This window comes from Ammospiza nelsoni, chromosome 2, assembly GCF_027579445.1.
Source record: "Ammospiza nelsoni isolate bAmmNel1 chromosome 2, bAmmNel1.pri, whole genome shotgun sequence".
NCBI lineage: Eukaryota > Metazoa > Chordata > Aves > Passeriformes > Passerellidae > Ammospiza > Ammospiza nelsoni.
Genome location: NC_080634.1, coordinates 10980756 through 11001246, shown reverse-complemented (window position 1 = coordinate 11001246; position 20491 = coordinate 10980756). Strand labels below are relative to the sequence as shown.

The following is a 20491-nucleotide window of genomic DNA, read 5'->3' as shown; positions in this document are numbered from 1 at the left end:
CAGGCATCAGGAGGGTGCGTGTGGCAGATGTGACCTGCAAGCTGAATATCTCCTGCATGTGTTTAAAGCTGGAGAATGTATCAGTGCGTGGATGGATGGATGGATAGATCAGTAAATGACTTTCATTGCTGACTATTTTCAGCAGCTGAGTTTTAATGAGTCTTTCAACTGTTGCTCCTGTGTTTAATTCTGCTCACTTACTCAGCCTTCAGCATTAGAGAGGCTTTCTAGGAGGTAAATGTTGTCCTGATTACAGAAGAGGTTAGTTTGATTGTGTTCTGCACAGACCTTGAGGGTTTTTTTTTGTTAATTGAGAAATATATGCTGTGCACACAGATAATTAGGATAAATAATCAAGTCTTGTGCTTGGAAGTGCACACCCAAATATACAATTGTTATATATGATAAATGTCTTGAACTGCTGCAGGTTAAAACCTGAGGTCCTGATTTTTTAGCACTGGTCTTGCTATGTGTTTGAGTAGGTTTTACAATTAAATTTGTAATGTAATGTGTATTAGCAATGGTTGAATATAGGGAAAAGGATGGCAAAAAGTATCTTTCACTTCCTTTTCATTTAACATAAGAGCTTTTCCTTAGTTTATTTGCTGTGCTGCCTAATAGCTCTTATCAAAATAAATAAGGACAGAGCAGCTGCTCTTAAATGTAGGGAATGCTTAAAACATGCAATGTAGCAATGTGAAGAAAACGAAGTGTAGTGGTATTTCTGGTAAGTCTACTAAAAAAAAAGATGCATCCAGGAGCTTTGATCAAATGCCAGCTCTTACATCAGTCCTCTTTGTAATCTTTCGTGCTGATCTGTGACCTTGACCTTGTGTTTGTGTTTGTATGTCAAATCTATTTTAGGGATGGACAAACTAAGTTCACTTTAATAGGATTTAAACTCCAGCTTCACAGGGTACCTTAGTAAAATATAAAAATTAAAATATTTGGGTCAGTAAAATTTTCAGTCATCTTTTAAAATTTCAGTGGGTTTGAAGACATTGACTTTGTTGTTCTTGGGAAATGATTCTTACAAAGACATCTTTAGCTTACCAATAAGCTCTTCTAAATTCAGCATGGACCTTTTGCCTGGAGATGGGTTTTTTTCTTCAAGCATCTCACCAGTGGCTGTGCTTTTGTTTGGCATTGAGTGAGGTTCAGCACTGAAAGTAGTTCCTGCTCTTTGTCCTGCCTCATGCCACTTGTAATCCCACGTTCCCATGGGGAGAACTGCAAAACCAGACCCTTGGCAGGATCTTTGGGGTTTCTCTGGGCTGTGATGAGCTCCTCAGCCTGGCTTGCCTTGCAGGAACTTTGTGCCACGTGCACTCAGCAGATTCTTGAGCACAGCCCTTATTTTGAACACGAGCAAACAGGGCAGCAGAGGTGGTTGGTGTAACGCTGGCACTTTGGGCATACGGGTTCATAGAGCCTTAGTGAGGTTGTTGGTTTCATGGGCATTGTGACATAGGGTCCCAAATTAGCTAATACTTGTGTGCAAGTATGGAGTAATAGATTTATTTTTAACAGGACTTTTATTTCTAGGGTAATGTTATTTTATGTAGAAAATCGCATATTTTCTTCTAAAATCGGTCACACATCTGTTACTTTGTTTATATTTTTTTATTTGGCATAAGCATGTGTTTTAACTCTTGACAGTAATGGAACAAGCAATAATAATAAGTAGCTTTATTTTTTTTTGCTATTGCAGTTGATTTCTCCATGAAGAACTCATTAAAAACAGATATAAAATGTTTCCTTTCCACAAATTTGTGGTGGCATATTATTTTCTTGAAATGCATGGCACCATTATCAACATAAACTTTGGGAAATTATTTCAAACTGTATGTCCTTTGAAGGATAGTTAAACACTTCTCCTTACCAGCTATCCATTGTTTTTGCAATGCCTTTGTGGCAGTAAATGTTATTTTCACTGGTTTTGAGTTAAGTTGGTATTTTAATTGTTTTCATTTGACTCATGGCTAGAGGTGAGGTCCTGTTCTTTATATGTGAGGGTCAGATGATCGTCTGTATACACTTATATGTTCAAGTCCTTTTAACATTTTATTTAGGGATTTATGCTATGAATGTTTTTAGATTAACTCTGGCATCCTGATAAGGACTCTTTGTCCTTTTGTCTTTACAGGATGTTGTGAACCTCTTCTCCCAAACCTTCTCCCAAGGTTTCACTAAAGCTGGTTCTTATATTTTCTCTTGAATTTTGCTTGGCTTTATTGCTGTTTTGGAGAGAAAAAAAAAATTGAACTGAGGTAGTAGAGACCATCTTGCTAATGCAGATTTTTCCTTTCACACTTAAATGTAGATATATGAACCTTTTCTATGTCCACAACAACCATTGTAAACATCATCCACAACAAGCTGAAACCTCCCATTAAAACAGAAGCTGTAGTGTCCCCTCCACTCACTTTAAAAACAAACAAACCCAAACCACAAATCATCTGGGTCTCTAACATGGTTTTATGGGGGTTTTACATGTAGTTGAATGCTGTGTGACTGTGATCCTGTATTTCACCTTGCCTGGAATTCCTGTGTATTTTTGTTCAGCTAGCTGAAACCTATTCTGTTGAGAACTCTACAAAGTGGCTTTCATTCATAGCCATGAAATACTTGGTCCCAAGTGAAACACAGCTATTACTGTCAATAAAATACTGTGCATTACTTTTTAGTCCTTTGTTGCACTCTGACATCTGAAACCCATTCTTGGTTAAAATAACATAAAGTGACTTAACATACGCCAAACCACCTAACATAGTTGTTCCAAGAAATACACCATTTTAGTGCACTGCTATCAGTAAATGCCTGTATCTTTAGATCCCTCCAACAAGCAGGAGGTCAGAGTTGGGTGGAAATGCATTATCTGCATGCATTGATCATAACTCAAAAGCATTACCCAGGAGAGGACATTGATTTCTTCAGTGTATATTAATCACACTTCATTCCTGGGGAGTTGATGTAGAGTTAAATGCATAATCAGTGATTTGGTTTTGTAGGTGTCAGAGGGAATGGAAACTGTTTGAGTTTCTTTTTAATTGCTTATTTATAGGCAAGTGGTTTACCAAACACTGGAAGGGGCATATATATTGTTGTATATGTTGTATCTTGTCCTCCTCTGTTCTGAAAACAAGTCTTTGTGTAGCTTTTTGTATGTTTTTTGCTGTTGGTCTCTTGAATTAGAAGACTCAATCAGCCAGTAGTCTTTCTGCTCACTATTTCTGAGCTTGGATCAACACCCTTTCCCACATTAGTTGAGATTCAGTGATACGTGCTATTTCTGGATCCCTGTCCTTAATGGATGTGTGATGGGGGTGTAACTTCTCTGCATTATCTTTTAGTTTCTGCCCTTTTTGTTTTCAGCAGTAGAAGGCCATTGAGCACTGACTCATGGGACAGGTTTAGGTGTCAAATATTTGATTCCTTCACAGGTGATGTCCCTAAGTTGAATGTCTGTTCTTCCTCATTCCTTACGATTAGCCAAGACTTGGCAGAGAGTGTGTTTCTGAGTTCATGCCTAGAGTGTTAGCAGGCCATAATCAACAAGTGAACTCCAAGATGTCCTTTACAGTGCCATTAGAGAACAAAATATAAATATTCCTCCAGTAGCACTTGTATGAAGAAATATACATATGTGAGTCTGGGTAAGGAATTGACTGAAATGTTTGTGAAACACCAGATGAACAGCAAATTATATGAACAGCGTGGGGTATTCTGTATCTAGGAGTGATCATTTCTGTGATGCTCTGTTCTTGTACTTGTTAGAATAAGAAATACTTAAGGTAGGCTGAGCTATTGTTGGAAGAGTGTCACAGCATGAAAAATGGCCACATGTGTTTCGTCTCTGAACTTTGCAGCAGGAGGTTTTGACGAGCAGGCCACATTTGGATTAAGCTGTGTATGGTGCTTAAGTGTACCTGTAAACCTTGGAGAGGTGAACCTAAGGCTTTCCCAAACTCAACTTTAATGGCAATTGTCTGCCCCCCATTTCCTCCTTCCCATGTACTTCATCTCTTTTGGGGGTTTCGTTAGGTTTGGGATTGTCTTGGATGAGGGATTTTTTTATTAGGTAGAGTTTTGCTTGGTTGGTTTGGCTTTTTGTTAGTTTTTTTTATTTTCATTTTCAGTTTCTTTCCCACTCCTTACTGGTAGCTTTATGAAGTAAGATATAAAACCAATGTAACTTCGGGAGAAATGTCTGCCTGTGGCCTTCTCCAAGCTGTGCACCACGATCTAGAAGATGGGTTGAGAGCCAGCATAGGATGATTCTCAGTATAACCAACAGTGCTCAGAATTTGTGTTTTCCACGGAGCAAAGCTTTTTCACAGAGTTTGAAGTGTTCCTCCTTGCTTGCCTCTCCTGGCAGGGTGCACAGCCTCGCCTTGCTGCCTCCCCAGGCAGCTCCCTCTGCGTGGGAATGGAAATCTCCCTGACATTTCCACATCTCCTTCCAGCACACGCTGGAAATGTCGTGTTCCCCCTTGATATGCATTACATACTATCCCAGAGCTCCTCGTTGTTGTCATGGGGTGGTGTTCCATGGTCGGAGTGAGTCACAGATTCCCGCACTGGAGCATCCCATGTGAAATCTGAGGAGTGGAGGGACACTTGAGATGAGGTGGCTGAATCCCCCTTTCCACACCCCAAATGGAATGTGTAGGAACAGCCTCCCTTTCCTTATGTGCCTCTGGCTCTGCTATTAACAAGAGTAATCAGCATTTACGTTTTAGTGGTTTCTTAAAAGCTCGAGTAAATTTAAATGGTCTCTACCACGAGAACTGTTGGGATATTTTCTTCCCAACTCAGTTGTTGGTTTTCTAACATTTCAGTCCAGTGGACTGTCAGGTCTTGTTCTCAGAGGAAAAACTGTGTCTTGTGCCTGCTGTGCTCTTGGTTCTGTGTTTCTGTCGATTTTGTGTGACTTAAAGATTCAGTTACTGAGGATTTGTGGGTAAACTGCAATTCAGTTACTTAGAATTTTCGTAAAACGGTAGATATTGCATCCTTTCGAACCGTTTCATCATCTGTTACGGGATTGGTTTGCTCTAGTATTTTTCAAAATGCCATAACTGAAACTGCTAAAATAATCAGAAGGTTTGATCAGGCTGGTTTGGGTCTGATTCCTTCCTTCTGAACCCTTCTTCCCATCCTGCTGCTGCCCCATCCCCATAGTGAAGAAAACACCTTTTCTGCTGTCTAAACCCTAAAGTCAGGTCGGGGCTGGGTTTGGCAGCACTCAGCTTAACAAAACACAGGGGAAAGGCTTTTCCATCCCTGTGCTCGTGCAGAATTTGGCCGTGATGCCGTGGCCGCTGCTAATCCTGCATTATCCAAGGGGTGTTTCACAGAGGGAGCGGCGCTGCCGTGCGCTCCGTGCCAGCCTGCAGGGAACAGCCCCAGCCAGGGATGGGGAATGCCAGCCCTGGTGGGGTCACAGGCTCGGGAGCCTCTTCAGAATTCCTGGCAGCAGCAGGAGCTCCTGCCAGCAACTCGATTCCTCATGTGCCCTCTCCTGCCTGAGCTGTCTGAAAGGGATAGGCTGTCCTTCCCATGTTTAAAATGTCTTTTGGAGTCAGTCAGCAGGCCTAGGAGCAGTGAATAATGTGCCAGGCTCCTGGGAAGAAGCTTATTTTTGCTTTCTCAAACCGATACCCTGCAGTTGTAGGAGAGGAGCCTGATTCATTTCATTTAAATGAATTAGTTGTAAAAAAAAAAAAGCTTCTGGATTCCCAAGTTCTTTAGAGTGCAGCTGTGGGAGAATTCACCCACTTACTGCTGAGTTTTGCTCCCCCATCTGATCAATTCTGCCTTTCTTTCTGTCTTTCTTTTTTTTCTCTTTTTGTCTTTTTCCAAATTACATTTGCAAAGGGAACCTGCAAAATGTCTTGGCTGCCTGAATCAAAACTGTGAAGAGGTCTCAGCTGCTCCATTCATCTGAACAGATTTCTGACACAAATAAAGCGTGGATTTTGGAAAGCAAAGCACTTAAACACTTGATTCTCTTAAAGCACGTGCTCAAGTGCCATTGAAGTACCTGCTCTTGTGCATTTGGTGCTGGGGTTGTTGATCAGGGCTGTTTCCCTGCTCAGAACCTTTGCAAAAAGAGCCAACTGAAGGCTGAAATGCTTTTTACCAGCACTCTGAAAGCATCCTTCCTGCTAAAATCAAAGGTGTGCAAATTGAGCTTAATAACAAAATAATTCTGGGACAGCAAGTCTCATTACCCCCACTCATTCTTAGTTCACTGTAAGATTCTGCTGCAATTCCCAGTGCATCCAGGATTTTTTTTTTTTTTGAGATCCTAATTTCATTGCGCTTTTCAACATTTCACCACAGGCAGCCATAAGGATGAGGAATCACTTAAAATCCTGTGTTTTAGGTACTTAGTGCTGGTACTGGAGCTGCTGAGTAACATACAGCCTTTAATGTATTTATCCTCAATTGTCTTTCTGAAGTTCCCATCTATTATTACTCCATCTGGGAAAACAGGGTACAGAGAAGTAAAACCAGAAGTCAGACAGCCTGTCTGCAGCTCAGTGAGTAATTGGACCCCTGGATCCCAAGCTGCCACTGTAATCACTGTACTGCATTCCTCAAATCTGTAATAATTAAAATGACAGTCTGGGCCATTGGCTGATGTGGTGGGCTGGAGCCTTTGCACTTGGGAATATGAGAATAGGAAGTCAGTGAGGCTGGTAAGAGGCTTTTCCTGGCTCTTCCAGTAGTAGCTAAGCATTACAACACCAAATTTATTAAATAACTGAAGATTTTTATTTCTCAGACCAGTCTGATTTTAGCTTTATAAATGCATGTTTTGATTCATCCCAGCTTAAAAATGGAACATAAAATTGCTACAGGAGTTTAAACGTCATGAAAGAACTCTGAAATTGTACTTAATAAAAATGTTTTATCTGTGTGAACATATAGTAATCTCCACCTCTATTAATCATTCTAACAATGTGCATGAGTTTGGGTAATGTCTTCTAATAAATGTTCATGTGGGCAATCTGCTGGCCATTGCCAGTTTCCCAAATGAATACCTTAATGGCTTCCGTAAGATTTTTTCCTACGATCTTGAATTGAAACTGCAGAAGACGACACCTTGATAATACCAAGTTTTTTGAATTACCTAATAGATTATGTAACCCTCGTATTCCAATAATGTTAGTCTAGTGTTGTTCATTTACTGTGGCTCTCTGTTCCATTTAGCAAAAGGATTTAACTGCAAATGCTAGTTTGAGATATTGGGAAAATGTCTCATGAATGTGATTTTGCTAGTTAAATTGTGAACTGTCCAGAATTTCTTAAATAGCAGGAAATATCTATTGGGTGAACTAAAAGTCTGCTGTTTGTTTAGAGTATCAGGTTCGCGGTTGAGGTTTTCATTCCTTCAAAGAACTCGTTAAAAATCAAAAACAAATATTCAGGAGCAAAAAGCAATTGGTTCTATTGTGCTTTGACATATTAGAAGCTGTGTTCTCAGATTTCATTATCTTTTGCAGCAGTAATATGTGGTAAGCAAAGGATCTTGAAGTTTGTTTTTATTATTCCTTTAAAGTAATAACGACATATATCAATAATATCCTTTGTGGTGGATAAATATATTTGTAGTTTGAAAATAAACAAAGAAAAACTTCAACAACTGCAAAAGTGGAATTAATTTTCTGGACATATGCAGTTCAGTGAACATTTTAATATTTCCTTATTTTCCCTATACTGCCTGCAGCTTCTCCTTAGGCACACTTTAAAAGGCTGAAGAACTGATTTCTCATGGTGTGCTTCACTTGGGGAGTATCTCACCAGGTTACAGCATTTGTGCTCTGGATTCTGCTGCTGCCTTGGATTTGTCTGGGTAAATATGAGGCTTAATGAGCTGGGTTGGTGCTCCTGGAGGTTCTGCACAACAATCTGGTTTATTTCTCATGGTGCAGAAGTCTGGGAGGAAATAGTAGAAGTGACAAAAATGAGTGCATTTAGAGTAGTTGTGGTCAGAAAAGCACATGAACTTAGCAATTTATTTTGTCATAGTAATTAAATATAATATTTAGGTCTAGAGAGTTGTAGATCTTAGCAGTTGTTTCAGCCCTTGCTGGGAAATAAGAAATTTGTTGCTGGGTGACTTCTCCTTTCTCTCTCTTCTGCCTTTTCTTTTAACTTACTTTTCTTTTTCCTTAGCGCTGCTCTGGTAATTTCTTAAATATTTAATTTAAAGAAAAAATATTAACATTTCAGTGGGTCCTGGGAAGTCCTTTTGTACAGTTTGTGTCTATTTAGAAGGTAGCTGAATGACTGCCTTAGTGTCCTGCTGAGCATTAATTTCCAAAGCTGCTTGGGATTTGTCATGACTACACCTCAGATGGACATTGTCATGTGAGATTTTAGCACTGTAATATCTGTTACAGCACTAAATCAAAAGAGGCTTTTTAAAAGGATTTCTGATGTCCTGTTCTAATGTGTCAAGTGCTTTCCAGATTTCATTATCTTTAAAGAAGCTTCTTTGCAGCAACCCGATTTCATTAAATTTATCAGTATATCCCTAGCTCTGGGTAATTAAAATAAAATAAAAAATGAAAAAGGTGACAGAACACTTCTAAGAATAGTTGTTGTATATAAACTGTACTGGCTACAAGTGTCATCTCCTGAAGGAGGCTTTTGGAGTACCTGAGGGATTTGCATAAATGCACTGTCTCTTTTGAATTACCTAAAGGTGTAGTGAGTAAAGTTGTACTGAATATTGGCTTAGTGATGCTTTTGTTTGGGACTATATCTTAAAGGTGTCCTGTAAGCCTTGCTTTTACCAGATTGTCAGAAATCCAGACAGAATTTCAATTTTATTGTCTTCAATGCAATACTTTTGGAAGCTGGAAAAATATATTCTCTAGATAAAATGTATTCCCAGCTATTTGAGGAAATTAGTCTATTTGTATTGCTGTTACCGTTGCTGAATATTTAATAGTTTGATTGGAAATCTTGGTTATTTTGGGGTTTTTTTTTAGGGATTTGTTATTCGTGATTTTTATTCTGTTTTTGAGTTGAAACTGTGTAAAAGCCCACTCAGAGGTACAGAGGTTTTTGAAGGAACAGTAAGATAATCAGTCATTTTCAGTTAGCTGAATCCACATTTAAGTTGTTTCATGTTTGAAGGAGCACTGTGTCTTCCACAGGTAATTCTGAAAATGCTGGTCATGTATTTCTGAGAGAAGTACTGACACCTCAATAATAGCTAACAGCTTTGCATTTGATATTTAAATGCATAGATACACACGTTTATAATGCATTACTGGTTAGATTTTTTTGTTTGGGTTTGGTTTTGGCTTCTTTTTTTAAGATAGCTCCATTTTAGAGTTTTTTCTAGATGACTTAAAACCAAGGAAGGGAATATTTGCCCAGGGAGATTAAGGACAGTTAATATTACAGCTATTTAGTAGTTCTTATTCTTTACATTTTTAAGATCTGATTATTTTCTGACTTCTAGTTGCCTGTAGGTTTTGAATTAAAAACTTGCTTCTGGGAAATCAATCATAAAATATTCATTCACTTTGAGGAGGCAAGGATTTCGGCTGTGTACATCCCTTTTAAACTTGTAAATACAAATTTTCAATGGAGTTTAGCCCATGAAAGCAAATTACAGAGTTCAGTATGCAGAAGGACACTTACCTTTGTTCATGTTGAATATTTATTTAGCCAGTTTAGTACTGAGTGAGTGAAGGAGGATGCGTGTGTGGTGTAATGGTCTCATTATTGAGGTGTGGTGACTGAAATGTTCCCGCTGCCACTGAGCAGCCCTGTAAGTGAAACTGCAGAGATGCATCCAGCACAAGTGGCATTGCTGTGCATTGTAAAACAGCTTTTTATTCCACACTGCCCCATCCAAGGAGGTATTTGCTAGAGATATTACATGCTCTGGAAGAATAACAGGACTTCAGGGAAGAACTGGTTTGGTTTTGTTTTGCCATTCTGTGTTTCATGTACAGAAATAATGCAAAGGTGAAAATCCTCCAGGGAAGGGAGGATTTTGATGCCAGGATTTATGTTGCATCAGGGGCATAAGCAACCTCTTCCCCACTCTTATCACATGATTGTCCTAATAATTTGTGGTGTTTGGATGTTGTAAGAACAACAGATTTCACCCTTGTTGTGTTCCCATACTGGATTTTGCACTGGTGCATTGGGCAGTGCTAACAACTTTGTTTCTACTTTCAGCAATACCATCCACCTGCCAAACAGAAATGTACTCATATATATGGTGCTGTCTGTTCTGTTATTTCAGAACATATGCAACCTGAAATTAAACACTGACTTTAGGCCTGCCTTTTCCTATTAGTTCAGTTTAAGAGTGCTAGGATGCATGTCCTGTGTATTTAGATTTGCAGAAGAAAAGTTCATGCAACTGTGAAGTAAAATTAAATAGATTTTTTTTTAAAACTGTGTTTAGAGTGATTTCAGATTTTCCTGTCAGATTTACTATTCCTTATTTTTAACTGCAGAATAGTGAAGTTCAGTGAAAGCTTGTAGTAGCTGTGCTTACGATAAGTAAGCTTAATTTTTGCGTAAAACTTCATCTCAGAATTGTTTTCATAATGTTCTTTGAATTGGATACCATGTATTTTGTCCTTTATTTGATTTTTAGTTTCTTCTGGAATATGTGTTGTTTATGTATCCTGAATCTCTGCCTAAGACAATGCATGGGGGGTTGGGTTTGGATTTTTTTTTAAGGAAAAAATGTTTTATGCAATCATATCTTAATCCTAAATGTTTTCTTTCTGTTTTGTGTTTCTGACTTAGGAATTTTATGTGCTTGGTGGAGATGGAAAAGGAAGAAAAGCAAGCTGGCCTCCAGAAGCAAGAAGGCAGCAAATACTTGATGGAACTGTTTTTCTGTGAAACCGTGTTTTGAGTGTTCTCCTAGACATCGACCATAAATATCCTAGATCTCAGCTGAGGATTGCTATGGTTGGAAACCTGGCTCATCAAACAGTGTACACTGGGAGAAGCCTGCTTAGGATAATACATTTTCTGTTGTTTCTGAAGGTCTCTAAGAAAACACTGTAGACGTCTACCTGTTATTAACTCTGCATCTTGATTGAGCAAAACTAGCCTTTGAAGTGAACAGAAACAGAGCCTTTTTGGAAACTTTTATTGAACATGACTCATGGAGAAGAGCTTGGCTCTGAGATGCACCAGGATTCTGTTGTTCTAACTTACCTAGAGGGATTACTAATGCATCAAGCAGCAGGAGGCTCAGGTACTGCAGTTGACAAAAAGTCCACTGGGCATAGTGGGGAGGATCAAAACTTTAAGATTTCAGGAAATATATTTCCCAGCTGTCAGAGTAATGGTCCAGTTCTCAACACGAGTACGTATCGGGGATCTGGCATGCTACACCTCAAAAAAGCAAGACTGTTGCAGTCTTCAGAAGACTGGAATGCAGCAAAGAGAAGGCGGCTGTCTGATTCCATTGTGGATTTAGATGGAAAAAAGGAAGCTTTGTTGGCTGGCATGGTTGAAAATGTGCCTAAAGGCAAACAGGATAGCACATTACTTGCCTCTTTGCTTCAGTCATTCAGCTCTAGGCTGCAGAGTGTTGCTCTGTCACAGCAGATTAGACAGAGTCTTAAGGAGCAGGGCTATTCTCTTAGCCATGATTCTTTACAAGTGGAGAAAGATTTAAGGTGCTATGGTGTTGCATCCAGCCACCTGAAGACCCTGCTGAAGAAGAGCAAAGCAAAAGATCAGAAGCTGGACAACAGCCTGCCTGACATCACCAAGAACCTGCCCAAAGAGAGGTTTATAGAATCTCCTCATGCAGTGCAGAGCAGCCCCAAGGTGGTGAACGAGCCCCTGTCGTGTGCTGCGAGGTTACAAGCTGTTGCAAGCATGGTGGAGAAACGATCCAGCCCTGCTGCCTCGCCCAAGCCCAGCGTGGCGTGCAGCCAGCTGGCCCTGCTGCTCTCCAGCGAAGCCCACTTGCAGCAGTACTCCAGGGAACACGCTCTAAAAGCACAAAATGCCAACCAGATTGCAAGCGAGAGGCTTGCAGCCATGGCCAGGCTGCAGGAGAGCGCTCAGAAGGACATGGGCCAGTTTGGTTTGGCCAAAGGAATGACAAGCCATCTCAATGGTCAGGCAGGATCGTCCCCCAAAGCAGTCCCTAGCAAAGGCAGCATGGCACCGTTTCAGAGTTCGGTGGGAATCATGCACTCGCCTCCCAAAACTGTGGGATACAAAAGTACTGTGGAAAGGAGTAACCTGAAAACCTCTCCCAGCAACAGCTTGCTCTTACATCTGCTGAAAAGCCAGAATACCACCAAGCACGTGAAAGGGCGTGAGCAGAGTGAGAGAGCCAGCATTTTTGAAGACAGCAGCACACCAACAACTGTTGATGAGTACTCAGACAACAATCCCAGTTTTACAGAAGACAGTAGTGATGATGAAAGCTCCCATTCTAACTGTCTTCCTATAGACCTATCCTTTAAACAGAGGACAGATAAGCCAGATGCAGGTCCACCTGCATCGCTGGATAACCTCACTCAGTCCTTGCTTCGTAACTGGGATCCAAAAATTTCCTGTCCAGAGAGCAAGGAAGAGAAAGACACTCCGAAAGCTTCTAAGCTGAATCCCCACCAGAAAGTAACACTACTGCAGCTGTTACTTGGGCATAAGAGTGAAGAACAGGTAGACAAGAGTAACGATCCTCAGGGACCACACAGTACAGCTGATGTGGCAAAATTCACTGTACAGACTGGGAAAAGGACTCCTGTTGCTGACAGTCCCAGTGCCAACCGCATGACTCCGTTAAGCACTCCACCCTTGCTGGCTTCCACAAAAGCAGACTCTCCTATAAACCTCTCTCACCAGTCAATGGCTGTCAAGCGCAGCTCACCACCCTATGCCTGCAGCATCCAGCCAGACAGACTGATGAATTCTGCAGCTAAGCACTTGATAGACCTGTCCAAAAGCAAGGAAATTCAAGGAGCTAAGCTGAGCAGGACTGATAGTCCCCAGAACTCGTCGGCGTTCAGCGCCAGCAAGCTGCTGCAGAACCTGGCTCAGTGCGGCATGCAGAGTTCCATGTCGAGTGAGGAACAGAGAGCTGGCAAACAGCTGCTGGCAGGGAACATGGATAAACCTGTGGGCTTGATTGATAGATTGAACAGCCCTCTGCTTACGAATAAATTGAGTATGCATGAAGAAAATAACAAAATATTCAGTTGTCAGCCCGCACCCGCTGAACAAGGACTTCCAGGTTCGGAAATAGAAAATCTCCTTGAAAGGCGCACTGTCCTTCAGCTGCTTCTGGGAACTCCCAATAAAGGTAAAAGTGAAAAGAAAGAGAGGATGCTTTTAAGAGATGAAAGTTCTCAAGAACAGACAGACAAGGCTTTGAATGAGCAAATATTGACGGTGAAAATAAAAACTGAACCATCTGACGAATCAAATGTTCCTTATAATTTAAATGCACAACAAGTAAGAGAATGCAAGGGTAACAAATTCCAAGGGTTTGCTCATTCACTGCAGAGAAACACAGCTGCTTCTCCAGCATCCGAGGAGGTGAAATCTGAGCCTCTTTCACCTCAAGATTTCTCTTTTTCCAAAAATGGCCTGCTAAGTAGGTTGCTGAGACAGAATCAAGACCATTACCCTGCAGATGAGCCTGACAGGAGTCACCGAAACAACGAGCTGACACACCTTGAATCCAAGAGTCTTTGCACAGTACCGAAGAAGAGGAAGCTTCATGCTGAGCCTTTGGAAAGCCCATTAAAAAAGATGAAAAGTAATGTGTCTGATGCTGGAAACAATCACACTTCTCCTACCGAGGCACTGTACGGGCCTTTGCTTAACCAGCAAGAACTGAAATTCAGCAGAAGTGATGCTGAATTTAAATACGGTGTAAGTCATGGTTCAAATAGTGAAACTGAGAATAGGAGTTGGTCTAGAGATAGTAAAGGCTTTAATGTGTTGAAACAGCTGCTTCTCTCAGAAAACTGTGAGAGAGATCTGTCACAACATAGGAATAACATACTAACAGAGGGCAAGAAAAAAGGAAGCAAAACCAGTGCAACAGTCAATAAACCTGAATTCACCATTTCTTCAGTAAGATCACTGGTGGGAAGCCCCGTGCAGCAGAACAATTGTGTAGATCACAGAACATTTCAGTACCCCGTAGCAGTCAAAAGTCCGGCCAGCTCCCCCTTCCCCGAACACCTGGGGAGCGCGGTGTCCAGGCTGGAGCCCGACCAGCTGAGCATGTGCTCCGTGCCCAGTGAGAAGGGCCCCATCAGATGGGTGATCACGGGCATGGACAAGAATGATTACGAGAAAGACTCCCCGAGACTGACCAAAACCAACCCGATATTGTACTACATGTTACAGAAAGGTGGCAGCTCTGTCAGCAGCCAAGAAGCACACGACAAAGAAATTTGGAATGAGCCTTCATTTACCGAGAGCTCGACTCGCGTTACAATCAAAGAGGAGTTGACATCTGAGCCGGAGCTCAAAACTCCTTTTAGTAACTTAAGAAGCCCTTACAACAGCCATATGGGGAGTAACGGCTCTCATCAGCACGGTGGTGTGAATGGAGAAGTGCATGGACTTCTGGAAAAAGTGCGAACAATCAAAAAAGAGCCAGAATAAACTGCAGCCTCCTCAGTGAGTTTACAATCAGTGGTTTTGAATCTTTGTTTAAAAAAAAAAAAAAAAAAGAAAAATGAGTATGAACTTCACTACTGTATAAATTGAGCATGATTTAAAAAAAAAAAAAAAGCATGGTCTAATTGAAATGTTTTCATTTGATAAACTTTTTATTTTTCTGGTGATGTTATTTAAAATACATGTAGATAAAATTTGCTTTACAGTAGATTGTCACAAGGAAACTAGAAGGGTTGTAATTTGTACAAGACGTTTCTGTATGTATCAGATTAAGTTATGAGTACTCTTTGATCAGAGTCTTATTTGGATCTGCAAGCTTTTGGTATAACATAAAGTGTAAGCGTACAGCCTAGGTGGTGGTAATGCTGCGTTTCCTCCCTCCCTGTAAAATAATCCTTATTTTTTTGAAGCCTGAGCATAGAGACAGTGTACTTTTTTCTTTTTTTTTTTTGAATGTTTTAATACGTTTTGTGAAATTTTAAGAATAACTTTTAAGAAGTGGAGCAGTCCGTCCAAGGTATTAGCTCGTCATATTGGAAAACCTGCGTCAGTGTTAATAATTGAAGTGCACTGAAATGTATTTTTTAGTGCTTCCAAAATTTGTATTGTTATTTTTAAATCTTGTTTGTGGTCCTGCCAGAATAGTGGTGTAAAATCTATTTTTCTTCCTTGCCCTGCTCTCAACAAATGCCTTCCTCAGAATTCTTAGCCATAGTTATGAGTTACTAGTTAGAATTAAGGGTTTTTTCTAGGTTTTTATAAAAAAAGGCAGATTTTCATGGGCCGTGCAAGTAGTGCATGAGTCCTTTTGTCGGCACATTCCTGTCACTTTCCTGCCTAAAAGGGGAAAGCCAAAATGCCTCTTGGAGCAGTGTGATTGAGAAGGCTTAGTACATGTATTCAGTGAGGAAAATGCTGGAAAGCTTGTGAAGGGGATGAACAGAATTGTGTGTTCAGCACCATCCTGCTTCCCTGTGGAAGAATACCAACTGCACTAGAGCAGCACATCAGACTTCCACTCAAAGATGGAATAGGATTTTAATGAAAAATGTGTTGGCCTCTTCCTACAACCAGGGAAAAGAATCTATAATCTGCCAATATTTATTACTCTCTGAGCAGCTGATACATGGTTTAATGCACTACCCTTTCACTGCAGAAAATCTGGCTTTAGAATAATTTCCCAGGTAGCACTGAGGATGAAACTGTGGTTTTGTCATGTTCTGTAATGGATAGTGGGATATATCTGAGAAATCCTTCCCTGCCCTTTTCCTCAATCCCCACCTGTGCTGTGATTTGTAACATCTGGCAGTATCAGCCTGAGCTGGGAGGAACTGAAAATTGCAGTCAGAGCTGAGACATCTTAGAAGAATTGCTGGCTGGGGAAAGAGTCGTGTGGCTCTGCTTTCCCGTTAGCACTGTCAGTGTTAACTCCATTTGCAGCCCTTATTTCTCTGGGGCCAGGAAGAGGACAAAATCCAGCTCCTCTGAATTATGTGAATTATTGGCAAGCAGAAGTTTTGCTCAACTTTTTACTCCCCTAAAAAAAAAAGCAAGTTCTCTTCTGTGGCTTCCTGATTTCACAGATAATCCTCTCTGCCATCAGCAAGCGAGCAGCTAAGCAATTGGCTTGCACAAATAATGAGAGCTGCTCTCTGGTTTAATTGTGTCTGTTTTCACCCTTGCAGGCCAGTGACATGACAAAACTGCTGTTTCTGTGCATCCCATGCCTGCATAGCAGACATGAGTGATGGGGCATTTTGCTCTTTTCCATCTGGTTTGGTTTCTGAGATGCTTTTCCCAGACTCCTGGCTTGCTGAGACAGAGCAGGCTATTGTCCCCCTCTTGTCCCTGTCCCCAGCCCGAGATCAGTTCCTCCTCTTTCCAGTGCAGTTCCTACTGAAAGGCACTTCTTCTGTCTGACAGCTGGAAAATGCACCACTATTCTGTTTTGCCCCCCTCTGGGGGATACCTTCTTTTAGGGAACACAAATATTTGGCAGTATCCGGTATAAAACATTCCCCCTGGTTTTTATGAGAAAAAACAGAGCAATTTAAAGATATATTTTTATGTTACTTCGGTGAAGCATAATATATTAATGGGCTGTACAAAGAAGATTTATATTTTAAAACCTTCACACAAATCTAATATCATTTTAAATGTCATTGTCTGAAGTATAATATAAAAATAAAATTTTGTTTGTCTTTAATATTGCATTTATAAGTAGCCCAATGACAATTCAGATGTCTCATAGAATAATCATTAATGAGATAAAGTATATTTTGGATTGACAGTGGAACTGAATTCTTTTTATATGAGTCAACCCAGCAGAAATATTAAAAAGATGGTATTTGTTCCATCCATTAAATGTCTTTTAAAGTCTTAATTGATTATTTTTCTTGAAACAATGTGTATATAGGTAGGAAATATATACAATATAGAATAATAGATGGTCCCCAGACTAAATACAGGGCTATAATTTGCTTGAAGAGCTCCACAGAAAAATGCAGCGTGAGAGGATGTGGAATTACCTGGTGGCAAAAACTTGTGCAAAGCTGAGATGAAGAGTGGGGAAGAGATTCTGACCCTAACAAAAAATAATACTGGAATCGAGCAATGTGCTGACCTTTGTATTTATTCTAGGGTAGTCTATTGTTATAATATATACTTTTGAACATTTAATTTTGAAAGTTTTGTAAAACAGTTAAGTTAAAATGTTAACAGTTTGACCAGTTAAGGATTTAGCTTTCTTTTGAGTTGATGTTAACAAAAGGGTATTGCCATCCTCACAGACGTCAGTAAACCCTGATATACAAGAATTTAAGTTTGGGACATGGTGTTCATGGAAGAATCTTATCTCCTGTAGGCATTGCCCTCTCAAACAGCAGGTAACAAGAATGGGGCCCTTGGGAGAGGGCAGGACATGCCAAGGGAATGCTCAGTCAGCTGCTAAGAGGGCAACAGCCTCCTCCTGTGTGGAATTCTGCAGTATCCCTGGTGTTTCCCCTCCCTAGGGAAGAGAGGTCTTCTTTGGATCTGCCCCATCCACACTTACAGCATTGACACCTTAGGACCAAAGGCTCTTTAACTGTTTTTTGTCTTGCATAGCATGGGTGAGTAAAAAGGAGTTGCTATTTCTTTCCTTGGGGAGTTTTCCATCAGAGAAGAGGGGTGTGGGAGCTGGGTTTGTTGGTAGGGCTGGCCACGTTTTCCCAAGCAGCTCTAAGATCCCTGATTTCCAGCAGTCCCTGACGATGAATTGCAAACCAAGGTCATCTCCTGAGTAGCCCTCGGTACTCTCAGCAACTCCTGTTCCCTTTAGGCCTTTAGAGTACAAATTTGGAGCAAAATGGGGTCTTGGCAGATGCTGGCAGCAGCAGCCGTGCAGGCAGAGCAGTGCAGGATCAGGGGGTGCTGGTGTGGGATCTCCCCATCCAAGGAGCAGGGAGGGAAGGGAGGGCACATCCCAGTTAGAGCCAGCACAGACTGGGGACAGCTGCCTCCAGCTCAGGCCAGGAGGAAGTGAGTTAGGGAATTGTCTCTATACCGCACTGAGAGTGCAACTGCAGCCCCTTGGAGCTTTAACCTGAATTAACTCTGCCCCCCTTAGCTGGGGAGGGCTGGGGCTGCAGCTGGAGTTGTGAGACCCCGGTGCCTTGCTGGAGGGGTGTCAGCAGCGCCTGCATTTGGGGACGGACTCGGAGCTGCCACGCAGATTGGCCTTTTCTTTCCAGAGGGAAGTGTCTGGCACTCAGATATCCAGGTTCTAGTGTCTCCTCTGCCCAAGCTTGAGGAAAAGGTGGTGGGTAGGGCTTGACCACAGAATCAGAAGTGGAGAGCTGGAGGGCTTCTCTGCTGATACCACAGAGCTGGGCAGCTCAGTTGGAGAAGTTTATATGAGATCAAAAGGGAATTCAGCCATAACTTTTACTTTTCGTAGCCATTTACTCTTAGTGAAGTTTTTAAATTTTTAATTTACAAATGTTTTTAAAAGAAAGAAACGAGTGGTTTAAATTTTCCCTGTTCAGTGTTGGTGAAAGTATTACAGCTCTCATTGACGTCAGTGACATGATATTACCAGTTTGTTCTCTGCCACATCTTACAGAGGAGTAAACTGGTAAGTATATATTATATATATATTTATATATAATGTAAATATGTTGACTTGTTACGCCTATAATATGTTGAAATTGGTTTTTAAAAGGTGATGTAAATAGTGGTTTCCTTAACGAAAAATACATATTTTGTATTGTTCTAATGCAAAGGAAAAAAAAACCTTTTAATCTTTTTTGTTATGTATATTCCATGTATAAGTGTAAATATGATCACATAGGTTTAAAAACTTTTGCATGTATGTATACAGTTGCAAGTCTGGAAGAATGTATAGAAAAAATTCTTTTATTTAAAGTTGTGATTAACTGCTGCATGAAAAGTGCATGGGGGACCCTGTGCATCTGTGCGTTGGCAAAAAAAAAAAAGTCTTAACAAGTCAGGTCAGTTCAAAACACAACAGTATTCCACTTCTGGACATGACTTCTGCTGTGGTATTTTAGCTTTGTGAAAGAATGTGCTTCAATTCAAAAGGGTCTGGAAAAAAAAATGCAAACCTACTTTTAAAACATGAAGTGCTCATACAACTATAATAAGTCATGTAAGTTCAGGACTCCATTTTGCATAACTGAAATATTGTACCTGGACTATTCCATCCCTGTAAAACAAAGGAGTATTGATTTTCATTGCCATACATAAGAATTTGGGATTTTACCACAACCAGTTTTATTGTGATGTGTCTTCAGTAATTTAACTGGTCTCATTTTTTTATTAGAAATTAATTTCCTCATGTGATGTCACAAAACTGTACATACTGCAGTGTGAAGTTTTTTTAAATCTTTCAGTGTTTACTTCCTGCAGAAGATTTGAATAAATGAGAAAAATGCATTGTCTTGATGGTTTTTAAATCTGCTTTATTTCATGTGTACTTGCATTATTGGAGTGTTAGTGGGCTCTTTGCATCAGTGCTGTTGATGCAGATTTCTGACAACAAAAAACTTAGGCACATACAGCCTTCAGCAAGGCTACTGACTGGAAGCTGAGTGTTGTGGAGCTGGAAGTGAAGCAATCTAAATGAGATTAGCAGCTTTACTTCACAAAGCTCTGTATTATGTTTTATTTAAATACCCTTCTGCTTATTAACTTGAAATCAGTGACCATAAACTGGAAACCTCTAAGTGGGAATTCTCATGTGAAAATAATTTTGAATGTTAAAGCATTGTTAAGGTCCCTTGTGCAAGGTGGAAAGATGTGTTTTCCCACTAAAATCTACTTTGGTTCATACCACAAAGAGGACTTCTCAGTTTCTTCATGTTTGCTTAAGAACATAAATGGAATAATAAGTGAACACAGTGTGCCCATGAAGCCCACACAAAGCTTTAGCAGTGCACTTCATCGTATTTTGGGGTTAAGTCAGCTTATGGCATAGTGCAAATGATGGATTGCAGCATTTGTGCAAGTGCTGTTTCTCCAGAAAATTTTTGCTCCAGGGTGTCCAGACAGTGTCTGGATCTGCACAGTTGCAAGCAAGCACATAGGACAGGTCATGACTGTCTTGGGTAACAGTAACACCTATTTTCATGAATCATCCTCAGCTTCCTGGTCCCAGCAATAAATTGTGTGCCTGAGGTTCTTTGGGAGCATTCTGGAAAGCAGAAAATACATGAAGATAGTTTTAAAACAGTAATTCCAAGTCCATAGATCTCAGCTGGGGCTTCCTGAACTGTGTATAACTGAGCATTTTAATTGTCCAGTATCCAAAATGGAGCAGCATGGGGATGCT

The 20491-nt window shown here is 40.6% G+C and overlaps 1 protein-coding gene across 5 annotated transcripts in view; it reads left to right on the top strand.

The window, feature by feature from the left end:
* NRIP1 (nuclear receptor interacting protein 1) overlaps window positions 1-19616 on the top strand; it is a 73179-nt gene extending 53563 nt beyond the window's left edge. For all 5 annotated transcript variants that reach the window (XM_059491613.1, XM_059491618.1, XM_059491624.1 and 2 more), the window contains one exon: window positions 10798-19616. In XM_059491613.1, the coding sequence (XP_059347596.1) occupies window positions 11158-14646 (3489 nt within the window). In that variant the 5' untranslated portion in view covers window positions 10798-11157 and the 3' untranslated portion in view covers window positions 14647-19616. The remainder of the gene's footprint in view (window positions 1-10797) is intronic.
* The last annotated feature ends 875 nt before the right edge of the window (window positions 19617-20491 follow it).